Raw genomic sequence first — 25,392 nt, 5'->3', positions numbered from 1 at the left:
TCTGGTGTTTCCAGAGTGACTCCTAGTTCAGTTTTCCATAGTGGCTCTGGTTTCGTCCCCTTACTGTTTTGCTTGTGTGTTGTCGGCAGTGTTTCCTGTTTGTCAGTCTTGTTGTCATGTCCCGTCCATTATTCGTCTCAGTGTTCGGTCTTTAGCACAAGTTCATGTCTTGTCTCTGCAGTGCTGCGTTTGGGTCCAACCTCTGCTGGCACACAGCTGGACCCTCACACCGACATCAGATTATGGACACTGAGAGTTAATTTCTGGGTTTTTGTTTGCAGTGTAAATTATTTCAACATGCACCACTAAAAATCTGGGGCATGTTTTTACCTTCATCAGGGGTAAAACTTATTTACCAAATCACAGCTTGTGGTTTTGTAGAGCAACTTGCTATTTGTCCATGTTAGCTTAGTGTTAGCCATCATCAGCCAGAATAAAGATGGCTGAGGCTCATTTGTCATTTAAACCCAAAAGTCTTTCTGATGTTTACTGTAGTTTTTTACGATGGCTTCATTCACTACAACAAGCCTTTTTTGGCTGCAGCTGTTTATCTGATAACTCTGACAAACTGCTTTATTCACAGCAGCTCGCTGTGCGCTCTTTGCTGTTGTCTCTGACTCTGTGAAGGACTGATTCAGTCCAATCAGACTGTTAGAGGCAGCCAGAGAGTCGGGGAAGGATCTTGATACAATATTGGCAACAAAAAGTGTTTGATAGCTGCGAAAAGCAGCAAAGACAACATTTAATTTCATCTTGGTGCAGCTTTTTGCTCCGACAGCTAAACTAATGAAATGTGACAACTGAGCTTCATATGTGCGGTGCTCTGAACGGATAATTGGAGGTGAGCTTCCCTCCCTCCAAGACATCTACAGGAAGCGCTGCCTGAGGAAAGCGGGGAGGATCATCAAGGACTCCAGTCACCCCAGCCATAAACTGTTCAGACTACTTCCATCAGGAAGGAGGTTCTGCAGCATCCGGTCCCGTACCAGCAGACTGAGAGACAGCTTCTTCCATCAGGCCATCAGACTGCTGAACACGTCATAGACACCTCAGCTTCACTACTGGAACTTCAACATTATGCACTCCACACTGTATATAAATGCCACTTGTTCTGCACATATTCAACTCTGTATATTTTATATATTTTATTATTATTATTATTATTTTATTTTATTTTATTTTTTTACTATTTAATTTGTAAAAATGTGTATACACACACACACACACACACACACACACACACACACGTAGGAAAATATTTAGTATACACATCCAGAAATGCATATACTATTATATATTGTACATATATTTATTAGTTTCAGGTTGGCCATTCTTGTATTTTGCTCGTTTGTGTTGTTGTGTTTGCACATCTCTGTTGCTTGTGGGGCTCGCACACAAGAATTTCACTCGCATGTGCTGTGCCAGTGTGCCTGCACATGTGATGTGACAATAAAAAGTGATTTGATTTGATTTGTGATTTGATTTGAATGTCAGGATGTAAGAGCAGCTGATTAATGGCTGTGAGCATAATTGCTCTGAAATGAGATGTGATGAATTATCCCCAGTGTGTGTTTGTCACACACGCAGATATAAACACAGACCTGAGCGTCTTCCTGTGCATGTCTTCCTCTGTGATGCCGACATAAGTGAGCGTTTCATTCCACACTGGATTCAGGGAGTTACGGATCGTCCTCGTTTTCAGCTTATTGGCCTGAAGGACACACACACACAGAGATATTAGTAATTACTAACACAGTTTGACATTTCATTTCAGCAGCTCTGCACAGAAGTTCAAACAGTGCAGAAAATGTGTTTAAACCTTTTTAAGCTCAGGTATGAATCTCATTAAAGACTGAATTCGTGGCTGCGTCGCTTCAAGACAAAAGTCAAATAAAAATAAGATCCCATCAACAACAGGACGAAAGGAAAAACAGGTCAGAGAGAAGATTTTCTTTTTCACACCAGAGCCAAGATGGAGATAAACTTTAATGTTATTTGGGGACCCAGACAGTCATTGCTGTCTCCTCACAGCAATAAACTCAAGTTCACAAAGATTGCACAATTAATAAAGCAAAAATCAAAGCATCACTTCAGCGAAGGTGCCGGAAACCCGCCGAGAGACTTAACTAGCATCAGGATAAAAGACAATCCGTCCTCAGTATTTTTACACATTGCTCGTGTCAGGAGGAGGATTTCGTTTCATGGCTTTGAAACGGCTTCTGAAAATCCTGAAATGAGCCGAAGCCAAAAATGTGCTGCCAGCACCACCACTGAACCGTGGACGCTACATTTCAGGCGCTCACAGGCGGCTTTACGTAAACACAGAGGCCACGAAACCAGAATAAAATCACTTTTTACATATTTCAGCTGACTGTATCATGTTCTTCTCATTTCCAGCTGCATATTTTTATTCTTAGAGCAGTTTTGCATCGTTGACTGCTCAAAGTGAAGCGCTCTCACACAAAATAACCTCCGTGGGAAACAAAACCTTGTGACACTTTTTTGAACATGATCAACTTTGTCAAACTGATGTCAGTTTGATTTTCTGAAGCATGGATATTAAAAGGTAACAGTCACGTGATTCCAGCCTCCTAACGTCTTGTAACTTCCTGTAACTTCCTGTCTTTGACACGACAGCGCTGAGTGTCCCCAACAGCTTCTGTAGTCTAACTGTTCATAATGGTAAATGAATAGTTATTAATAACTAAGCTCGACTTTTTGAACCTGAATAATCAGATTTGACCAATCAGACCACGAGGTCGACTTTTCTTCACGCTGAGGATGAATTTTATCCAAAAACAACATGTTTGGTGTTATTTGTTACACAGGAAGTTCAAAAACGTCCCACTTTGTCAGAACGCACTCGGTGTGACCCGACGGCCGCTCTGACCGCGTCTACAGCACGCCACCAGTCGGGCCTACAGTGGTGCATGTCTGCATGTCTGAGTTTGAAGCTTGAAGTGAAGCGCTGTGAATACTGTACTGATGCGCTGAACACTGACTTCATTATTAGAACCTGACCGTGTTTTATGTGAACGCCGTTGTAACGGCAAATATTTGAGAGGAAATAAGAAAAAGCAGAAAAATAAATCTGGTCGGTCTGTGGCTGTACGAGCAGAGTGGCACCTTTACCTCCGGCTCATCAAAATGCAGAGAGAAAATGACAATGAGTCAGTGACACCGATGTTACCCAAGCTGCTAAAAAAAAACAAAAACTCAACTCGACCAAATCTGGTGTGAGAGAAATAAACAACATCCCCCATATGGAAAAGATAAATCTTATAAAGTTTGTATCTGTCTTGTGTGAAACTTGTATGAAAAGCATACAAGAGTGAAAACAGATATAAGATCCCTTAAAAATTATATAAATGAAACTTGTATGTTTTGGATACTTACTAAAACAATGTATGAAAGTAATGAGAAAGTGGCCACTTTCATGGGTAATCACATATAAGTTTTTACTATTTCTTTTCCATATGGGCCATTTTAAGCAGCAGGAAGTGACACAGAGGTCAGAGGGCGATGCTTCGTCCTCTTATTTGTTCAGTTACACTAGCTGTGCTGCGCACCTCTCTGTAGGTGTTTGCTCCGCCCACAAAGTTCCCGTTTTCATGTGTAGAAACACGTCCGTCGACTGTTCATTTTCTGCTGATGCTACTTCATCCTCACGCTGGAGAGAATTTCACTTGTTCCTTTATCCAGCAATGAAAACGAAACAAGCGCCGAGCAAACAGTTTGCACTTTGGTCAAACTAGTGACATGAAAGAAAACAATTTATAACACATAAGATTCTTTTTAGGAGTTTCTAACCTGCCCACAGTGGTTTAGACTCAAGCCCGTCTTTCATGATGAAGGCTGTCGTGTCCTTCAAAGGGTCCAGTTTGGCTTTACTGTGAAACTGTTCCAAACAAAATCTTTAATTCACGCTGATGTTCGTGTGGGATGAACTGTTGTAACAGAGTCATCATCTTTACTTACGTTACAGCACCTCTGTGTGGCTTCCCCTAACACAAAGTCGAACGTCAACAGCAACTTTGTTCTAGATAAGCAGATAGGGCTGCGCGATATGACCAAAACCTCATATCCCGATATCAGACATCTATCGTCCGATAACCATATAAATCACAAACATGTAACATTTTCTGTAAATTCTGTGAATCTCGGGCAGCTCGACTTGCTTGACGTGTTTCCAGCTGCGCGTCGTGTAGCTGGAGTCGAGTGTTTTAACCGATGCATGAAACGACACATGTTTAGACATAAGTTGTAACGGCGCCGTTTTCTTTGTATTTATTACACGGCGTGCTGCGGGGGAAAGCTGTTCTAATGTTTGAGTCTAAGGTTTATTTTTTAGCACCTGGCGGCTCTTTTTTACTTCTCATCCGTAAATAATCTGCTCTTTCACGTTATTCAGTTTATTTTGAAAAGTCTCAACAGGATCTTGAGCTTTATTGTGAAAGGTTTATGTGGAACATAAACAAGCGGACACGCGATGCTGTTACCGTCGTTGTTGCTAACGACAACGCATAAAAACAGGCGCTTGTCCGTCTGTAGTGTGGTTATATTAAATATAAGAGGAAGAGAGAACTTTATTAATATAGCCACTACAGTGACATCAGAACCATGAACAAATATTAATGTAAACAGTTTATTTTGAGACACCACGAAACAAACGATAGCGTGAAATGCAACGAAAGACGTTTTTATATCGTCATCAGATATATATGGTTATATCGAACAGCCCTATAAGCAGAAGTATGTGTAGCATCTGCAGGAAGGTTATTATCCCTTCAGCTGTTTCGTCAGGGCACTGATGTCTCCGTGTGCACATCTCTCCAAACACAGCAGGATCTAAAGGACGAGTAGTGTCTGATAGTCTGGGATGTTGAATTAGTCGGTACACTCAAATCTTGCCCTCGCCATGTTTCACTGGTATCACTGGTATAACCCTGTGGTATCGATCACAAAGAGGGCGACGAGCCGGCAGGTAGCAAAGTATGAAAGTGAAAGCATGAAATCTCAGAGATTAGTGCCGTGGTGAAGCAAGATGTCAGAGGAAAACAAGACAGAGGCAAAAACACCAGAGACACACGGTGAAAAATACTTTCAAAATAAAACAGGAAGTAAAGCATTTCTCATGAAGGTTTCTAACAGAGTGAAGTGATCTGGAGGCATCTGCAGTCATAACAACATTAAGATGACCTCCTTCACCTGAGGATACTCTGGAGCATCCTTACAAGCATCCTTCAGTTACTGCCACTAATGAGTCATCAGTCATTTTTGCCATCACCCACTGTGGAATGATGGGAGGTCAGCTGAGTGTTTCCTCTTTTTCTTTCCCTTCCTGAGAAGTGCTGTAGTGCTCCTCATCAAGCTCATGCTGGAAACATGAGGCACAGCCTGCAGGTCAGAAACACCTGAACACTCAGTGGGACTTTCTTCTTCTTTCAACTGGAGCTTTTGAGGTCCACACAGTCTGCCTCCATCCTGCCCAATCCCAGCGTCCCGCTCTGTCACACCAACCCTCTGTGGTTATGAACGGTCTCTCACCTTACAGGCTCCGGGCAGCAGGTGCAGTTTGACGTACGGGTCAGCTAAACCGTTGAAGTCCATCGGCTTCAGACCCTGCAGATAACAGAAGCAAGTGAGCATATCATTATTATTATTTGATGTTTCATTGCATCCAGATTACAATCACGAAGATGGCGAGAGGAACGTCACGGCAGGTACAGCTATCCTCTACATGAACCGTGAGACTAACCCAGGAAAGGTTATAAAAACTATCATAATAATAAAGTTAAGAGAGGAAGTGAAATATGTCACCTGGAACGTATCATTAGAATAAATACAGAATCAGAACAGGAACCCAAAACCAAGAATTCCCACTTTACTATAAATCCAGCCGCTATAACCTGTGATTCCTGACATTTTCTCCACATCTTCTCCGGCTGTTCACATCTCAGGAGTATAAAAACTAAAAGAGGCGACAGGACAGATGATTTTTCCACACGGGCAGATGAAACACTTGATTTGAATCTCTTGACCTCATCAGTGGGAGCAGACATCGTGACAAATTGCTCCTAAATCTCTTTCAACAGCTTTGACATTTGCAGTGCCGGCAGACGAAGCGATTTCTCCTTCTGTGCATATTCCCCTCCACCCCCACCCACAGCATTTTTAATGAGACCGAGGCACCACACAGAATCTGACCTTCCACATCTACCTGAAATATAATCCAGTGTCACAAGTGACAGCTATGATACCTCGAGTTTCAATTACATGTACTTTTGTTCATCAGTGTCAGACATCCAGTTTCATTTGAATGGTGTGAGCAGTTAGTTGGTTCAGCCACAGTCGTTCACGTGGACGCATGGCGTTTGTGTCTGACTCTCCTACAGCTTTGAGTTTGGGCTCCAGCAGCTGAAGCTGAAAAACCTGCAGTTCCTCTAATAATAATGGAGTGGATTTATATAGCGCTTTTCAAGGCACCCAAAGCGCTTTACAATACCACTATTCATTCACTCTCACATTCACACACTGGTGGAGGCAGCTACAGTTGTAGCCACAGCTGCCCTGGGGCAGACTGACAGAAGCGAGGCTGCCATATCGCGCCATCGGCCCCTCTGGCCAACACCAGTAGGCGGTAGGTAAAGTGTCTTGCCCAAGGACACAACGACCAGGACAGAGAGCCCGGGGATCGAACCGCCGACCTTCCGGTTACAGATGCGCTTCCCAACCCCCTGAGCCACGGTCGAACAGTGTTAATGTTCACATGTATAAACCTACAAGAGCGACTCGCTGCACCCGCCAGAGGTCCCGTGTCCACGGCAACATCGGGTCAGAGCTGGATCGTGTTTGAATAATGTGGATTCACTGCCCGCACAAAAAGCTGCTTCTTAATGTTTCTATCAAATATTTAACCTTAGAATTGGTGGATTATTCTGCTGAACGTTTCTGGCAGCGCTTACCAGGCGTGTCTTTTATTTGCTGATGTTAAAGGTGTTAAAAAATTCTGAGCTTTCCCTCGTCCCTGCAGAAAGAAATGTGTGCACACAGCAGGGAGCGCCGAGTTAATCCACCTGCTCGAATCTGAAACTGCTCCTTCATCTGCTGCAGAAATGAGTCGATGCCAGGAGGGACATTCAAGTAGGTACTCAAATTAAGAAAACAGCAGAGGAAACAAAGGATACAGCAGGTGCTCAGATTATCTCCCATCCCTCACGAAATGAAGCAATTTCATTCTCACATGTGTTTCTATTAGTGTTGCACTGCAGAGCGAGAGCAGCGCCGACTGCATCAATGTCACGGTGATCTAAGAGGGAAGGAGAGGACTTTGCCTCTGTGCTCGAAGCGGCTCGTGTTGATCTCTGCTTCATTAAAATCTGAAGACTTTGCAGCTTCAGGACACAAACCATACATGACAGGAACAGCTTTGAGCTCCAACAACTTTCTGTCACCAGCTGTGGAGCACGAAGTGTGATTCAGTAATGGGACCAGATTCTTTTCATTTGTATTAAGTGTTCAGAATTCGACTGTAGTTCATTATGACCTAAAGTTAGCTTCCTCCGTGTACATTAAACAAAGCTGAATCTGTTGTTTTTGTGATGCTTTTACTTTTTCATTTCCTTTTCATTTGTTGGTTTGTTACAGGAAGCGATTAAACATCCCCAGTTAGATTTAAGCACTCGGATTCAGGCATCACACGGTGCCCCCTGAACCTTCAAACATACGCATGTGGCAGAAGGGAAACTTCCAGCTCGTCTAAGAAATGAAAGAGTTCAGATAAACAAACAGCGGTTATCTTTCTCATGCCAGGGTCATGGCTTTGCCTTCCAGCACGACAACCAGAAACGTGCGTTTGGTCATCACGTTGGTCTTGTGGTGAAGAACAACCTCCAGAAGACCAAAGTGACGGTTACTGATGGGCTTCAGCCCCACTGATGGTGAAAACACCATCAAACCTGGAGGAGCTTCAGAGATGCTCAGGACTGGTGAGGAGACGTGTGTGAGAACCGCTGCAGCTCGTAGCACAAAGGACGACCGTTAGCATCGTTCTCCTGGTTTTTGTTCCTGTGCAAAGTGAAATTATGGATGCATCCAAAATAAAACTGGGACGTTTGGAAATTTGTCGGGGAAACAGTTTGTGAGAGGTGCACTCGTGTCCTCATGTTTAACACGGGCAGAGAGCCGAGTAGAAAAAATGCCGTTTTTTGAATTTGCTGAAATCTGTTTCTGGTTCTTTGAAGCTAACTTTGGTGTGACTAATGAAAAGCTTTTTGTGAAATACAAACACTTTTGAGTTGTTTATTTAATGAGAACAAAGAGTTTATTCTCACTGTGAAATATAAAGCCAGCAGCCCGAGGGGACGAAACAAACCTGCTTCAAACAAACGGTCTCTGGACAGATAAACAAGGTAAAGGCAGGAGGTGAAGCGACTGCGCCATAATTCAGATCAAGCTGTCACAGCAGAGTCCAATTTAAGTGTCACAAACAACAAGAGGGAGACAAACGGAGACTGTAAAGAGACGACGGGCTGCAGTCAGAGCAGGTTCAGCTCCCCACACTCTGGATCTGTGCATGCACACTGAGACAGCGGTGCATGCAGCACACGCCAACATGCAGGGAGGAGAAATCTCTTTAATATATGCTGCGTTTGTGCAGGTTAGCAATGCTGAACAGCCTCAGCAGTGTGCGCACGGCGACAGCAAACAAACACGTCTCCATCATATTTGTGTTTGTAATGATGGGAGACGCCTCTCAGAGGTTCTCTGAGACAGACAAAAATAACCTTTCATTTCTTTCCTCCCTGAAAATAACTCTTTAGATCCACTTTTTTTATAAACACCTAAAACTTCATAGACATTTTTTGTTGATGTCTGAAGGCATCAAACACCGACCCATCACTTCCTGGACTCCACAGCCTACTGTGGTTTGCAAATCCCACTTTATAAAGCTTCATAGAGGGTGGAGTGTTATATCCCAGTAACATGCAAGTAAAATACTAGAATTCCACTCAGCACACCTGGAGCTCAGGCTTCTTGAACAGTTAGTACAATAACCTCACAGCTGCCATATTACGGGTCAAATAATGTCATTATTATAATTTGAAGGCTCCAACAGCACAAACACAGACTGGAGGTCCAGGTCAGATGAAGCTAGCAGACAGCTACAGCCACCTGTGTCAGCTACAGAGGCCACGCCCCTAATAATGCAAACATGGAGCCAGGCTATAAAGTGTTGGAGCCTCTAGTGGACGTTAGAGGAACTGCAGATTTTGGTTCTTTAGCCCTGTAAAGCTGATGCTTGTTGACGTTTCAGTAAAATCAGCACCAAAAAGTTTCTGCTGGGACGTCTGCAGTAACTCCACTTCATCCTCACGGAGCTGCTGTTGGTCCATCTGCATTCTGAAAAAGGTGGTGTAGATTAGCAGCTGTCAGATCTTTAGGAACACCCCGCTCTGGATACATGGATCAAAGGTGGAGCTGTTGGATGGGGTGGTTTGGCCACACTGAGCGCAGTAGTTATCAGGAAGAGAATAAAATAGAGAATAAGAGTTTTAATAAATATTCCTGATTTTTCCCATCTTCTGCCACAAGCTGGACCCAGATAAGTTTGCTCCCTCTCTGTGGGCTCGTGCTGAGGGTGGGGATGTCTTTCAGCTTCAGCTCTCTCTTCATGACGTCTCAAGCCGAGAGTCTGAAATCACTGTCTTGGTGTAAGATGTGCGAAACCAGGAGTACCAGATGCTCGTAGCGATTGTGATTGATGGCTCGTTAGACAGAGCTGGATGATTCTTCTCTCACTCTCAGAAGGACCATAATTTACAAAATGCATTCAATGTTTTATTCAGACTTGTGACCGAGCCCATAAACCCATCAGGAGAGTGTTTACTGAGGTCACAGAGGAAGTCATGTGTCTTCTGCACAACCAGGAATCTTTTTGCATCTGACAGAGTCGCCTCCTGTTTGACATTAGTAAGAATTACAGCTGTCGCAGTCAGACGCAGAGGCGACGCCATCTTTTGTAACATCTGTGAACAGTCATGGTGAGCTGTGAGATGATTCTCCGAGCAAGCCTGACGGATGAGAACCCAAAACAAGGTGCGGTGTAACCTGTGCCAGCAGGTTACACCGGCCGTCACACGTCTACCATAAGGAGGAGTGATCTTTGGTGAAGAGCCAGATTCTCCATAAATACACAACAATATGCATCCTTTCCTGGCCTGTCCTCCCGGGCTTTAAGCAGGACTGTCTGTGGCGCTCAAATAACTCAGAGGAACGACTCAAAAACAGGAAATGGTGTGATGTGATGGCTTTAAAGCCAGGAATGAATCCCACGTGGTGTGAAGGAGAAAAACCTTCAAACATTTTGCAGCTGAAGGGATTTTAAAAAGAAGAGAGGTCAAAGATTTCAGCGAGCCGATGTCAGACACGGCTGGACAATTATGCAAAACGCCTACGAGGAGGTATTTTGGTTAAAGTGGGCGACGCTTGTACCTGGTGCCAGCGGAGTAGTACGTTTAGTCTGTCAGTCTGATGTTTGTAGTGATGTGTATCGCTGCTGATATTCAAACAAAATGTCAGATAACCTGAGGAACAGTTTTAAAAGGGACGAATTACACGTTGTTTTTCATAATGACACTTTGAGGTAAAACCTCAGTGAAACCAAATGCATCCTGATGTAAAACAGCAGAAAACGTCATATGTTTCATCTCACTTTAGGCTGTTTGCTGGATATAGCACACGGCACGCCCATCAGCATCACTTTGGTGACTCCAGCTCGACGCCTGCTCTTCACACCAAACACGGGTCTCCAGCCCGAGGCTCGGCCGCCTCTTATCTCACCTCCTCCTGACTCCTGACACCTGCTCTGGGACTGTTACTGGGTCAACGACGAGCTGAGGATGCACGCATCGTTTTCCTGCAGCTTCCTCAGATCCATAATCAGAGATTACTCTCGCTCCTCAGCAGCAGCACCCAGACGAATAAAAGTGTGTGAGTGAAATTTACTGACCAAATAACAATCTGTGCAGCAGACCCACGGGTCCAAGTAGCTCAATAAATCTGAATTTGCACAGAAATACTATTAGAGCTCATATTTATCTTTGACAGCACAGCCTTCATTATTCTTCACTCTGTGGAGGGAATCTAATTCGTAGCAGTTCATGAAACTAGAGCAGATTTAATTTATGATGAGTGGTGAAAATCCACAGCTGAGAGCAGACTTTAATTATTATTATATAACATAGTTCCCTGTGTTTAATCTGCTTTATGCAACTTTCTCATATATCATGATTATTATTATTATTACTCTTATTGGATTATAACTTGTCTTAAAAAAGCTAAACAAAGTGATTTTCACGTGAAGGGCTCAGGGCGGATTTTTCTTTAAAATCCTGGGATCCTCCTTAAACGTGTCTTTCATTCCTGATATGAAGGTTTATGAAATATACTGAAGTTACTGCACAGCGTAAATCAGCTGATCGGTTTTACTCCATATGGGCTGTATGCTTCCTGTTGCATGAAAACAGAGAAGAAGAGCGTGTCGGTGTCTGCAGAGCGTCCTCACCTTGGCCCGCAGCACGGTGCAGTGCAGCTTGTTGGAGCTCTGCTCGTACCTCAGCTCGAACTCCAGCGTTCCCAGAGCAGCTGGGGAATCATCGCAGGCAGAGGGAGGAAACAGACAACATCCATGATTCATGAAAGAAAACATGATTACAAGCCTCGCGTCAACAAGCGCAAGAGATCAAAACTGTTAGATTTAATTGAAAGCATGCAAGAGAACAGAGAAACATGTCAGGCATGTCATGCAATCAGAAGATGGGAATCCAATTCGGAGGAGAGCGCACGTGACTCACAGTCTTCCTACAAAGAAGAGCAAACATTCACAGCCGTGCACGTGTAACAGGGCACACACGCTCGCTCAGATAACACGTATGATTCACACTAACACATCACTGCTTACATAACTAACCGCACTCATACGCTAACTCTGAGCTGCTGTGTGTAGCGGACGAACGGCTACGTTACTCTGCTGCACGGTGAACGAGAGCGGCCTCTGCCACGTCCTGGTTTTTATTCTTCACTGCGTGAACCTCGCGGCTCAGGGCCGCTGTGACTGAACATTTTAATGTTCAAATGACAGAAAGACATGAAAATGACTGCAGAGGCCACAGGACGAGATGGCAGTCACAGTAACACAAAGAAAAAGAAAATCAAACACAAAGGCGTGATTTTGGCATTAAGTTCATTTCTATGGAGCCCCTCTGATGACATGGTCGAAAAAAGAAATAAATTGTGGCCACGAAATACTATTTCGAGGACACGAAATAGGTCTAACGTGGCAACGAAACAGATAACCTGCGCACATCATATTGATACAATTCCTGGACAGCTGCGTAGAGACATAAGCATGAGAGTAGGCTAAACCTATGCACCGTGGACAGAGACAGTATGATGAAGTTTTATTTTAGGCCGGGAATGAGCTACAAATGCATTTTGAAAAGCCTGCAATGCAAGGAACCATTATTACGGAGAGACATTTAAACAGGATACTGCGAGCCCAGTTGCTTTACAGATGTACGTAGGACCTGGATTTTATTGTCAACCAACTGCAAGGGCCTGAAGGATCACGGTTATCGGTCAAGTGTTTCGTGCCCACAAATTAGCATTTCATGCTCACGAAATAGTATTTCATGGCCACAATTTATTTATTTTTTGGACCATGTCGTCAGAGGGGCTCCGTACATTTCAGTCTTCTGATGAAAATGTTTTAGTTTTACACAGTTTCAATTCAGGTAATCAGGTAAACTCCCAACACACAGTGATCAGGACCGAGTCAGGCCACGAGCAGGTTGTACAGGACTTTGTGGGTTGTTGTGATGAGTCCTTCGTTTCATTAAAGGCGTCAAAATCAAAAGACGTGATTATTGATTTTGGGAAGTCTTCTTATAGCTCATCAGCCGCTGTCATTAAAGATACTGAGATTGTGCAGAGTGTGAGCCTGCGATTCGCTGTTTGGTAACATGACTCTGAAGAACAAGAACCAGTTGGGAGTTTTGCTATAAACTGCCAGAAAACTGTCAGGGCCTGTGGCCATGTATAAGTTAACAACGCGTGCTGAGGAAGGCTCGTGTTCAGTTTGACTCGCTCGTTGCCTTCGAGTTTCACCTGCGAGGTCGACCAAAAAGACTCCAGGTTTCTTTTATCCCGACTGAGACTCGTCTCCTTAATGGCAAATAATCCAAATAACTGTCGTGTGGCTTTTTATAATAATAATGGATTGGATTTATACAGCACTTTTCAAGGCACCCAAGGCGCTTTACAATTCCACTATTCATTCACACACTGGTGGAGGCTACAGGTGTAGCCACAGCTGCCCTGGGGCAGACTGACAGAGGCGAGGCTGCCATATCGCGCCATCGGCCCCTCTGGCCAACACCAGTAGGCGGTAGGTGAAGTGTCTTGCCCAAGGACACAACGACCCGGGAATCAAACCGGCAACCTTCAGATGCGCTTCCCAACCCCCTGAGCCACAGTCGCCCCGTGCTCATTTCATCATCACCATCACTTTTATTTATTCTTATTGTTGCCTTTGCTGCTAAACTAATTTCCCCTGTGGGACAATAAAGACAATAAAATAAATTGAGTTGAATTGAAAATCCATCCATTCTTTTCCGCTCGTATCCTTTTGCAGGGTCGTGGGGAGCTGGAGCCTATCCCAGCTGTCTTAGAGGATACACCCCGGACAGGTCGCCACACACAGACAACCATTCACACTCACATTCACACCTATGGCCACTAACTGCATGTGTTTGCACTGTGGGAGGACGCCGGAGTACCCGGACAGAACCCACACAAACATGCAAACTCCGCACAGAAAGACCCCGGCCTGAACTCAGGACCTTGCTGTGAGGCCACTGTGCTGCCCATGAATTGAGAATCTCAGATATTTTATTTGTAGATAGTACTCATACGCAGATCAACATAGCGAACACTTCTAGAAGCAAAATATTCAAACAAAAAAAGATTTTAAAAAATGAGAAATAGGGGGCGCTAGTGAGGCATGTGCGAGTGTAGACGTCCCTCGTCAAAATGACTTTAAGAAAATCTTTTAATGCTCTCAAAAGCACGTCAAACCCATCTTTTCGCCAAATTCATAACCTGCTGATTACTGTGGATATATTTCTGGGAGCCTTTCAACAATGGTGAAGCCCAAACTTCAGAAGAGCGATCGATGTAGGCCTGGAAGCCTCTTCGGACTCAGCTGGTGGGGACCCCACGCCTGCACTGGAAAAGGATGAATGTCGAATAAACTGCTACTAACTGCTATGACTAGCTTGTGTTCAGAGATAAATACAATCAAGCCTAAATTGTGCACCACACTGGACACTCACATGTTAGAGATTTCTACCACCATAAGAGGCGAGGTATCATCCTTGAACCAGAGCATCCAGGCCTCAATTTCGGACATAAAAAGCGACGTGGCCAAGCACGATAACACTTTGACTGAACTGCAGGCCTGTGCCTCAAACCACTCTGACACCATCGCCATTCTCCAGGCCACTGTGGAGCGTTTGTCTACAGAGTTAAAGAAGTTAGATGAGAAATGTGAAGATCTTGAGGCACAATCCAGGAGGAATAATGTAAGAATCACGAGAATACCAGACGGCATAGAAGGACCCAGAATGAGTTTGTTCCACAACTTTTGGCGGGGGCGCTATCTCTCGAGGAGAAGCCGCTAATCGATCGACCACATAGAGAAAAAAATTTAACATTTAAAAAATAGGAAAACACGAGGAAAACTAACTTTGAATCTGAGCTTAAGTAAATCCCTCAGAGGCTGGATTATGTCTTCAGTACAAAGATGATGTGGCTAACTTATCCGGTCGTTAAGTGATGACGTGACGAATCCTACTTCCGGGCCTAAAGTAGTCTGCGTTTAATATGGCTTTTGTGTTGTTAACATGTTTAATGTTTTGTATTTTCTTCTATTTGATCTCAAAAAGCTCCTAAAACAGTCAGTGATCACTGTTGACCTCCCTCGGCTTTTATTACCGCTAATCATTTATTTAAGCTCAGTTTTTAAAACCTTAGGATGTAACTACAGCCCAGCCCATGCAGCAGTATATGAATGACTAACCTCGTATTGTGGATGGATTATCTCAGTTGTTCTCCTGGCTGAAGTTTGGTCCTTTTACAGCATCCTGCCATGCGATTACATTTGTTCCTGACCACCGAGAACACTCACGTTAACTTTTATCGAGTGGAAAAAAAGTTAGCTTGTTTATATTATGCTAACATAGCTGTGTCGCTAGCGGTCACGTAGCACATCATTATATACCAGCTAGCCAAACTTCAGTAACCCTACAAACGTCACTGCTGTTTAGTTTTCTGTCTTCATTTATGTTGACAGAGGTTAATATCTGTTATTAACCTCTGTCTCTCTTCCACAGCATGTCTTTATCCTGTCTTCCTTCTCTCACCCCAACCGGTCGCAGCAGATGGCCCCGCCCCTCCCTGAGCCTGGTTCTGCCGGAGGTTTCTTCCTGTTAAAAGGGAGTTTTTCCTTCCCACTGTTGCCAAAGTGCTGCTCATAGGGGGTCATATGATTGTTGGGTTTTTCTCTGTATCTATGAAGCACCTTGAGGCGACTTATGTTGTGATTTGGCGCTATATAAATAAAATTGAATTGAATTGAATTGAATGCTGGAAGTGATAGCAGAGGTGTACGTTTTAATTTGTTTCCAAAACCCCGCAGTCAGGACATGCTATATTGTATTTAGATAGAAGCTAGCGAGCTAACTTCCTGCTAACTTCTAACTCCGTTAAATGTCATAAATTCCGTTTTCATGGATGCCTGGATGTTGAACTCAGTTGTTACACCTGGTAGAGCAGAACGCTGATCATTTTATTGAAGATGAAAGACTTTAGACAGTTTTTCAACTCTCAGTAATGCCATAGTGATCGTTTGATATATGGACCTGCAGCGGAGTTTAGGCCCAGACATGGCTAGTGACGTCAGACTGAACAACCGGATTAGCTCAGCTAACTGCACACAGTTGGTACAGAAAAAGGCGGGAAAACCAACTGCCATCCAGCGTGAGACACAGACATGGAAGCCTGTTGATTTAGTCTCAGCGTCTGTCCTGTACAAGAGTAAAACTCAGCATCTCAACACTATGAGACACATTTACAGAACAGCTAATGATGACTTTATATCTCATAAGGTCCTGTTTGTATCTGATAGCTCACTCTGCATCCCAAAGACATGATCGCTGTCACATCCAGGTAGCTTTGCATCTCGTGGCCCCGACTCTGTATCGTGTAAGATAACTAACTGTCCCACAAAGGCAGCCTAGTAATGATGCTGTATTTTAAGTCTGTGTGTCTTTTAGTATCTCGAGGCAGAAGCAGACTTCAGTTTCTGTATTTTGAGTCTTTTGGCCTTTTTTTCTGTAAGTAAAACATCAGACGTCGTCCTCAGAAACTTAAATCAGTGCTTCTGACTGTTGGATGCACTTTTCTGAGTCCATCCTATAGTCGTCCTCTCTCTGCTTAATCCACTGCAGTCCTGAACACTGAGTAAAAATAAAAAAGACTCCTGCTTCCACCCACCTACATTGACTTACAGCAGCCCGAGGCAGCGACGGCTGGAACATGTCAGCAAAACCTCAAAACGCCCTGTGACCGTCCTGCGCAGGAATCATTGCTCTGCAGCAGCGAAGCCCGAGGCTGCAGGGATCACGCGTGCACAAAGGAGCGCCCCTGTGAAGGCATTCTTTGTTAGCCAGAGTTCCTTTTATGTTTGATCAAAGCCTGGAGTTTCTGTTCGAGGAGACGGCCTGTCAAACTTTGGCGCTCTGCTCCTCCCTCAGGCTTTCCCCGCTCTGATGAATCTGACGCCTCGTTATTAAAAAGCACAAAAAAATCATCAAGTGGTGACTGCAAAACAAATATATGTTAATGAGGGGATAAAAATGGTAAAAACCTCTAATTAGTCTTTGCTTTCTGAATCACAGCGGAGCTTGAAAACATGTCAGCAGCTCTGAGAGCATTCAGCCTGACTCATTTATCACAATTTATTCTCGTGTTGTAACTGAAGCGGCGATGAAGGAGAGGATCGGCGCACTCGCGCTCCTTCTGCTCCTCCAGACGAGCCGGTGCCGTCACATTTCAGCCCTCTCTGAAGTTGACGTGTTTCGGCCGCGTCATTTACCTGCCTCCCCAAAAACGCTCAGCATCTGCAGTCTGGCCGAGCTTCAGCACGAGAGGCGTACGCGTCAATGTGTTGGTTACGTATGTGTGAGCTGCAAACACATGAATTATGCATCCACGGTGCAGCGGCGGAGGAACGGCTGTGTCACAGGCTGGGTCTCCGACCCAGCACTTTGAGCTTTCTTTGTATTGTTCTCATTTTTTGAGATGTTGTTAGTTTTGTGTTATTTCCTATTTGCCTTTAGTTTAGGCAGTTATTGTTCCTGGGTTTTCTGTTTGAGTTCTTGCATTATTCATCACGTATTTGGTATGTTAAGTTTGTATTGTCATGTCTAGTTTTAGTGTTTCCTGTTTTATTCTGACAGTGTCATGTGTTCTTTGGTCATTGTATTTAGTTTCACTCCTCCTGGTCCTGTCATTAGATTCATGTCAGTCAGCTGTTTCCTCATGTGTCGCCACTTCCCCTGATCACCTCATGTCTGTATTTAAGCCTTTTGTTTTCTTCATGCCATTGTCAGTTCGTCTGTTTATTCTCACCAGAGTCATAGTCTTAGCCTGTTTATTTTTCCACCTCGGTCATAGTTATAGTTTTTGGTCTTAGTACCTTTAGTGTTTTGTTTCTTAGTGTTTTGCCTGTTTGCTTTGGTCTCTTGGTTCATTTCCTGCCGTCATCGCAATAAAGGTTCACTTTTCTGTTAATCATTACTATTCCTCGTCATCATCTGCTTTTGGGTCCTGTTTCCGCACACATCGGCGCACCCCGCCGTGACAGGCTGTTAGGGTTGCTGCTGGTTAAATCCATGAAACGATCAGACTGGAGCTGCTGCAGCGTTTTTAGGTCCCTCAGTTACTCCGAGCGACCTTCGTGGTGCTTCTGCAGACTCTGTGACCTTTCATCCCAAACCCACATCGACATCTCCATAAAAGGTGATTACGGCACGTTAGCCAAAGGAGACTTGAGCACTGTTGTCTGAAGGAAATTCACAATGAAAATATTTGTTTTCGTTCCAGCCTAAGCCGGCTTTCAGCCTCCAGTAAACAACATGATTCACTAAAAAAGACGAGAAATAATTCAGCCCCAGATTTGTTCTTCAGAGAGAGAATTAAGAGATTTAAGAGACGTGGAGAAAATATTTCAGTCCATCTGACAGAACCAAAACATGCTGTGATGTCACGCAGAGGTTTCTCAGCCCTGCTTTATCTGCACTACTGTGCATCCACGCAGGGGTGTTGATCTGGTCAGGTATGTAGCAGAGGGGTTGTTCGTGAGTTTCAGCTGCTTTGGTGTTCATTAAAATAACAACAGGGGCAACAATGAGTGGGATCATCCTGACAGGGAGCAGCGCAAAGGCAGAAACATACAAAAAGAGCTTTGGATGTCCTCCAGGAAGCCTGGAGATACATCTGGAGATCCTCACCGAGCCGACAGAGCCTGAGCTGGAGGATGAAGCTGCTCACAACACGCATTCACTTTCAAACTCATTGCAGGCTTTTGTTCTCTATAGTGTTGTGTTCGCATGTTTGAGTACAATTTTGAAGCCATTTTCCTGCAAAATATAAATGAATGAAGGGTAACTGTAGACTGACAGCTGTGATGGTCCTCTGTGCTGTGTTACAGGCCTAACGGTGGATAACCGAGAAGCAAAAACAAATCCAAACCTCAAAAGCATCACTGGGACCGTGACAGTGGCGAGTCACGATATTTTTGAGCCTCATGAAATGTATGAAAACAGACTTGAGACGGAGCGCCGTGCAGGAAGCAGCCTCAGGGTGACGTTAAACAGATGTGTACAGATGCAGGGTGACACACGCACACAGACACATGCCGACAGCGAGGCTCACTGCAGTCGTCGCTGTCGGAGCTGTTGATCTCCACCGACGTGTCCACGCTGCTGGTCAGGGATAGGGACCCGCCCCCGCCGGGCCTGCCCTGGGCCAACAGAGGAGACAGGAGGTGAGACCCGCCCATTCCCGAGGCCACCGAGCCGGGGCTGAGGGACGGCGGCGGGGACACGGCGGGGTTGGGGGAGACGGGGGTGGGGGAGGTGGGGGACAGGCGGGGGAAGTAGGCGGAGATCTGGCGGATGGGTCTGATGGGGCCGGGGCAAACGTCTATGGCCATGTGTTCCTGGATGGAGATGCTGAGCTTCTTTCCTCTCCGAACCGTCATAGAGTCTGAAGACAAACAAACAAACAAACAAACCTGTTTACTCACTGAGAGCTTTGATCTCAGCACATTAACAGCATTTAAATTCAGATTGTTTCGTTTATTGTGGTTTTTTTAGTTTAAACTAGATTGGTTCAAATACAGATGAATTAGATTTAGATTAATAATAATTAACTTTGATTTATTGGTTTAACTTTATGTGGGTTTAATTGAGTTTACTTTGGTTACAGTTATATTATTAAGTTGGTTTAGTTGAGTTTAAATTTGGGTTAGTTTGGATTAGTAGTCTGGTTTATTGTCCCTGCTTTGGTTCGTTAACCCAGTTAGTTACAGACCCAGAATAAGTGTTTAACCCAACAGTTTCCTAAACCTGAGCGAGCATTATGAACTCTGACTGACACACAAACATCTGATCTGACTTTCTTTACGTGTCCTTAAGGAGACATTCATGAAGCCGGGTCTGGATATCCGTTTGGACTCATTTGTTTGAAGTGACTCACAGAAAAACTGAATAAAAGCTGAATGGATCTGTTGTGATGAACACCTGAGGAACACTTGAGTGCGTTTGATGTCAGATTTCAAAGGAAATAGCACGAGGCGTTTGACAAATTAGTCACGGGAAAGGTGTTGCTGCTGTCACAGGACTTAATTGAGCCACCAGGAGATGAAAAGAATTTGAAGGGAGCCTCAGATTTTAGGCGGTTCATGACTAATTATCCCAGATTTGTCTTCCTGGCAATGAAAGGAGAAATTGTCGTCATATTTTGAGGAGAATCTCTGACAGTCACGGCCCTGAAGACACGATCATTTTAAGGGTTCTTTGTAGTGAATTGTACCTGCGATCTATCAGAGATACCTCATCACACGGCGCTGCTTTCTAAGAACTGAATGTGACGAGCTTCAGGTTACATCAGGTAAAATAATGGCAGTGAGCAGTGGAGCCTGTCCCAGCACTCATAGCTGTGAGCGGCGGCGCACACCTGGACAGGTTACCCATGTGCCGCAGGGTGAACACAGAGACAGACGGCCAGTCACACCCTGTTAGCTGCATTTCATTACAAAATAAAATCCACGAGGAAAAAACACTTTGACTCTTCCTTCTGTTTGGTCTTATTATCCTCGCCCAGCTTTTCCTCCTTTCTGAATAACTGCACTGTAATTATACACTTTGTTTCCCCAACCTATGCTATTTAAAACATCCTCAGCTGTCTCTGGATGACTCGAGTAAGGATGTCTCAAACTGCTGCAGCAGTTTGTTCAATAATCCTCTGACCTGAAATTAAATGCAGTGTTTCATTTGACAGAAACTCGGTTTTATTTTGGCACTAACAGCACATCTCACACAGACGGAGGCAGTTTTATTGACAGCCGGCTGTAACACTGATAAATATGTTAAGCCAACTGCAGGCGACTACTGTTGTGGTCCAAAGACAGGAATAGACTCGAGCTGCAGGAGAAATATCAGCTAAACTCTGCGAAGAAGCCTCATCGCCAGCCGTCTTTATCCAGATGTTCAATCCTGTTGTCACTTTTACAGCTGCTGATCTCTATGAACATGCCGGGTCAGAGATGAAGATCTGGACCAGCTGACTAACAGCAGGCAAAGAAAACTAGCATTGGATTAACGGGGAAGAGTACAGTCCAAGATCCAAGACCCAACCAGGCAACCCACATCATCACTGAAAGATCAGAGTCATAGTCCACTTTATTTATGCAGCACCAAACTACAACAACGGTCACCCCAAGGTGCTTTATATTAGACGTCAGTACAATAATATAGATGAAACCCAACAATTATATGACCCCGAGCACTTTGGCGACAGTGAGAAGGAAAAACTTTGTTTTAACAGGAAGAGAGACGGGTGCAGTGAAAATCAGCAGGGCTGAGCGGACGTAGACCGGGATACAAGTCAGGACACATCAAACATGTGAGCAGAATATCCCAAATTAAACACAGCAAACAAACCAAAGTCAAGACCAGAGTGAGTTAAATATCAAGTTCAAACCAGGCTGGACTTTAAGTGTTGCCGGACGAGTCTGATCAAAAGAAGACACGAAAACCTGTCGATGTCACTGAAAGCAGAGATACTCCTCAGAGTGACATGAGTGAGCTGACAGAGTGACAGAAAGTCGTGGAAGTCTTTCCACGGGTGTCTGTCTCCACAGGAATGACGAGGCCAAGTCTCAGCCCGGTGCTGCCAATCAAACGCACCCGATTGGCTGATCATCACCAGTGTGAGCACATCTGTAGAGCTGAGGTTTCTGATGTTTGCAGGTCTGGAGCGTTCAGGTGTGTTAACAGCGACACAGTCGTCCCAGGAGTGGACGTCCCAGCAAATTCAGCCTGAGTAAAAACCCAGGAGCTCCATCTCAGACTCCACAGGCCCCAGTCAAAGGTTAAAGGTTAAACGTAGCAGCACAGTTAGAAACAGACTGAGCTGAAAGTCTGTCCATGAAGCACAAAACCAAACTCATAAGACCTCAGAGCAGCTGTGAGCGCGGCGCTGGAGGGATGATGGTTTGGGTACCTCGGGGTCACTGAGTGGACCGTGAGCTCCTTCATCAACAGCAGAGTGTTGGACCTCAGCGACACAAACAGAAACACCTGTGTGGACGGACACCTGCTGCGTTCATCAGCCCGAGGGAGTTAAAGATGCAGAAAAGGATCAGCGCAGCTGTTTAAGCTCAGAGCTAACAGTCAGGAGGCGAGCGTGTTCGATCCCCGTGTTAAAGGAAACCCTTTTCTTCTGTTTGACACATGGTAGTCCTGACAGCAGCTCCACGCCGCTGCAGCAGCTGACAGCAGGTGTTTAACGAGGAGTGTGTGTGTCTGACACATGAAAAAGAGGGAAAGAGGGAGGGTTCATAGAAAGCACAAAGAAAAGGTGTCGCAGCAGGACGCCGACACACATGGGCCGATGAAAACAGGAAGTTTAACGACCACAGTCCTGTAAGGAGGTGTGGACATAACGGGGGGGGAAATCACACGACCAGAACGACCCGAGAGTGAAAAGTTAGCTCGCTAACAACACACACACACAGCCTGCAGGTTGCATGAACAGCAGGGGGAAGTCAAACAGCTTCTTGGGCCTCGAGCCAGAATATTTAATCAGCGAGCCCCTGAGGGGAGACCACCTGCTGCAACAGCGAGACAGGTGAGACGCCTGAACGCAGCTCAGACTGCAGAGCGAGGCCTCAGCAGCGTTAGCAATGAGAACAAACCGCAGTCAGAACGGCTCACCTCAGCTCCAATGTGTTTGCTTTAGAGCAGCTTTGCTCTCAGATTAAACAGATCTTTGAGTCAGGCTCACGTTTGTGCAACTTTCATTTAGTTTGTGTGAAGGAAGCTCGAGGAGAAATACTGAGCTACAGGTGAGCTAAACGAGTCCAAGAAAACAGTTCAGAGATCTGCTGTAAATAAGCAAAAGCTCTGCCATCACGTTTACATCTCTGTACACGCCAGAAACCACGTCAGATTGTGCATCAGGCTGGAAACGTGTTTATTTCTGCTGCAACGTTTAACATAGGAGTCTGCTGGAGCCCCTAGTGGACGTCGGATGAACTGCAGGCGTCGGCTTCATTTCAAACATTGTTTTATCTGCAGGCTGAATAAAAACCACATAGATAAATGCAAAGTCCCTCTGAATTCAACATGCACTGTTATTATTTTTAGAAATTGATGCTGATGACGTCAGCATCCTGTTCTATTTAAAATATCTTTATTTACTGTGCAGATTAAAATGCCTGATTACATTTCATAATAAAACCTTCTAGACTTTATGTTCCAAAGCCTGAACACAAAGTCAGTTAGTCATCTTGCTCCTGAGTGAGAGAGCTGAATCCTCACGCTTTGACCTTTCAGAGTAATTTTCGTGGTCAAATGTGGCGCCAACAGCCCTCCAGACCCGAGGAGTGCAGATCGCCGCCGCAGGCTCGAGTGGACGCTGAGTGACCGCACAGGTCGAGGTAAACCGTGTCAGAGGTATTACACGATGATTCACTTTAACATTTACCTGTGAATATGATACAAAAACACATTTTATGGGACTTTCAGTGGTTTCTGCTGCAGCACACGTATGACTCATGCCTTGAAGTGCTGATTATAAGAAATGCTTAAGATTGCTTATTCAAGGTAAAGTCTTTTAACTAAAGGCCATGATGAAGCAGAAAAGCTTTCTCAGAGTTTCTTCTATGTGGAGCATAAAGCAGCGAGTGCTGCCTCTGCTCGAACACTCTGGGGACGCTAAACAACACCAATAAATATGCAACTCCAAATCAGCTCCACCCTCAGGAGAGCCGACTCGATTTAACCAGGAAAAATGCACAACAGGCAAAATAAAAGTACGCAAGTCACTGCTTCGACCGCCAGTGTCATCCTCCATGTTTTTCTGCTTTATTTACTCCACAAAGACTAAAATTCAAAATCTTACATTTGTATTTCCTTCTATTACTGGCTTATATGGAAGGCCACGCATTAAATTATTAAAATAGATTAATTAATAAATCAATATGCCATGAAATGCATTATTATTGCTTTTGGTTGTATTACACTATATCCCCTCTATTTATGTACTCTGTGTGTAATCCATTACTTTGTTTATTAGATATCCATCTCACGGGAGCCAGCAGCCCTCTCTCTCTGTCAGCCACCTCATTCATTTCCTGTTTTACTTTGATAGCTGGTCGTCTCTGTTTTTGAGTTTCACTTCCTCCTCGTTGTCTTGATTGTGTTCAGCTGTTTCTCGTTGCCCTCCTGTGTTCGTCCCTGTCTTTGCCTGCCGGTGCTGGTTCTGGTCACCGTGTTACTCCCTGTGCACTCTTGGATCTTACAGCCGGGTCTTTGACATTAAAAGTTTGATATTTGTTCCTGAGCTCTGCCTCCCTCGTTCTGCAACTCGAGTTAGGAAACTCTCTCTGTAGTTTTTGACAGATGCTGTTCAGTCTGTCTGTAAATCTCCCACTGCCTCCCTCTCTGACTTCTGCATTTGTTGCACCAACATGGAGTCAGCATCCACCCTTTTCTGACTGCGAGCTGTGGCCTCAGATGTGGATGCTGATTCTCATCCCGTCTGCAAACTGCATCAGAGTGTGAGGGTGGATAATCCCTGCAGTTATGAACACGCATTACATTACAGCAGATTGAATAAAAATGTAATAGTTTTAATAATATTATAATAATAATATTATCAGCCTTCGTTCGTGCACTGATGACAGCACTGAGGTAAATTGAATGTAGCGCGGCTCAAACCTGATTGAAACCTGATTACAGGTTTGTTAATCCTCTGCGAGCCGAGGCTGGAGAACAGAACTGTTCAGTTTGTGACAACATTTAATCGTGCTCCTTATTCTGTTTAACGAGCGCGTGTTTTTCAGCTTAGTGGTGTTATGTTGAGATTCGTGTCCACAAACTGAAGACTTCTGCTGTTAAATGAGCGCGGCGGCGAGGACGATGCAGCTGTAAGGAGATGCAAGCTGCTCGTTTGGGTTTAGATGAAGTGTAGAAACCGTTCGGGGGGTTTTTAAAGCTCAGTTTTCACCAGGCTGAGAAGATGTTCACAAACACACACAGTGTTGTAATGACTAGTTCACCTTCTGCTCTGAGACCACCTCAGAGTGAAAGGAGGCAGAGGCCTTGTCATTAGCCCAAAATGTTCAACAGCTGGCTCCAGTTATCTAATGCCTGAGCTTGGACCTGCAGCTTCTTTCTTGTTAAGTGATCATAAAGAGAGAGGACGACTCAGATGTCCGACAGGACATTTAAGCAGTGGGAGATTTCACACGCTGTGTAATTGGAAGGAGATCATGCTTGTTTAAGTGTCTCTTCCTTAGAAACTCTGCAGGGCGTCCTTAACAAAGCCGGAGCAGAACCTCGAGTCGAACATGCACGCGCCGATCAAACAAAAGATTTGGGATTGGACGCATCCTGCACATGATGTTGCTTATTGTTCTTAAGTATTCCACTTAAACCAGTGGAGCAGACAGGGTAAGAGATTAGGAGCTAACGACCTGCT

General features: G+C 44.6%; 1 protein-coding gene across 2 annotated transcripts in view; it reads right to left on the bottom strand.

Moving 5' to 3' along the window:
* The window catches only part of doc2a (double C2-like domains, alpha), an 81,581-nt gene that overhangs the window by 36,382 nt on the left and 19,807 nt on the right, over window positions 1-25,392 (bottom strand). For both annotated transcript variants that reach the window (XM_085272313.1, XM_085272314.1), the window contains 4 exons: window positions 19,057-19,389; window positions 11,567-11,646; window positions 5,548-5,622; window positions 1,602-1,711 (listed from right to left, as the gene is read on the bottom strand). In XM_085272313.1, coding sequence (XP_085128439.1) covers window positions 1,602-1,711; window positions 5,548-5,622; window positions 11,567-11,646; window positions 19,057-19,389 — 598 coding nt within the window. The remainder of the gene's footprint in view (window positions 1-1,601; window positions 1,712-5,547; window positions 5,623-11,566; window positions 11,647-19,056; window positions 19,390-25,392) is intronic.

This window comes from Mchenga conophoros, linkage group LG4, assembly GCF_057382185.1.
Source record: "Mchenga conophoros isolate Kocher_MC1m ecotype Shallow Benthic linkage group LG4, M_conophoros_male_GT1.1, whole genome shotgun sequence".
In the NCBI taxonomy this organism is placed as follows: Eukaryota; Metazoa; Chordata; class Actinopteri; order Cichliformes; family Cichlidae; genus Mchenga; species Mchenga conophoros.
The sequence above is the reverse complement of the archived record's forward strand: the minus strand, read 5'-3'. Positions and strand labels throughout refer to the sequence as shown.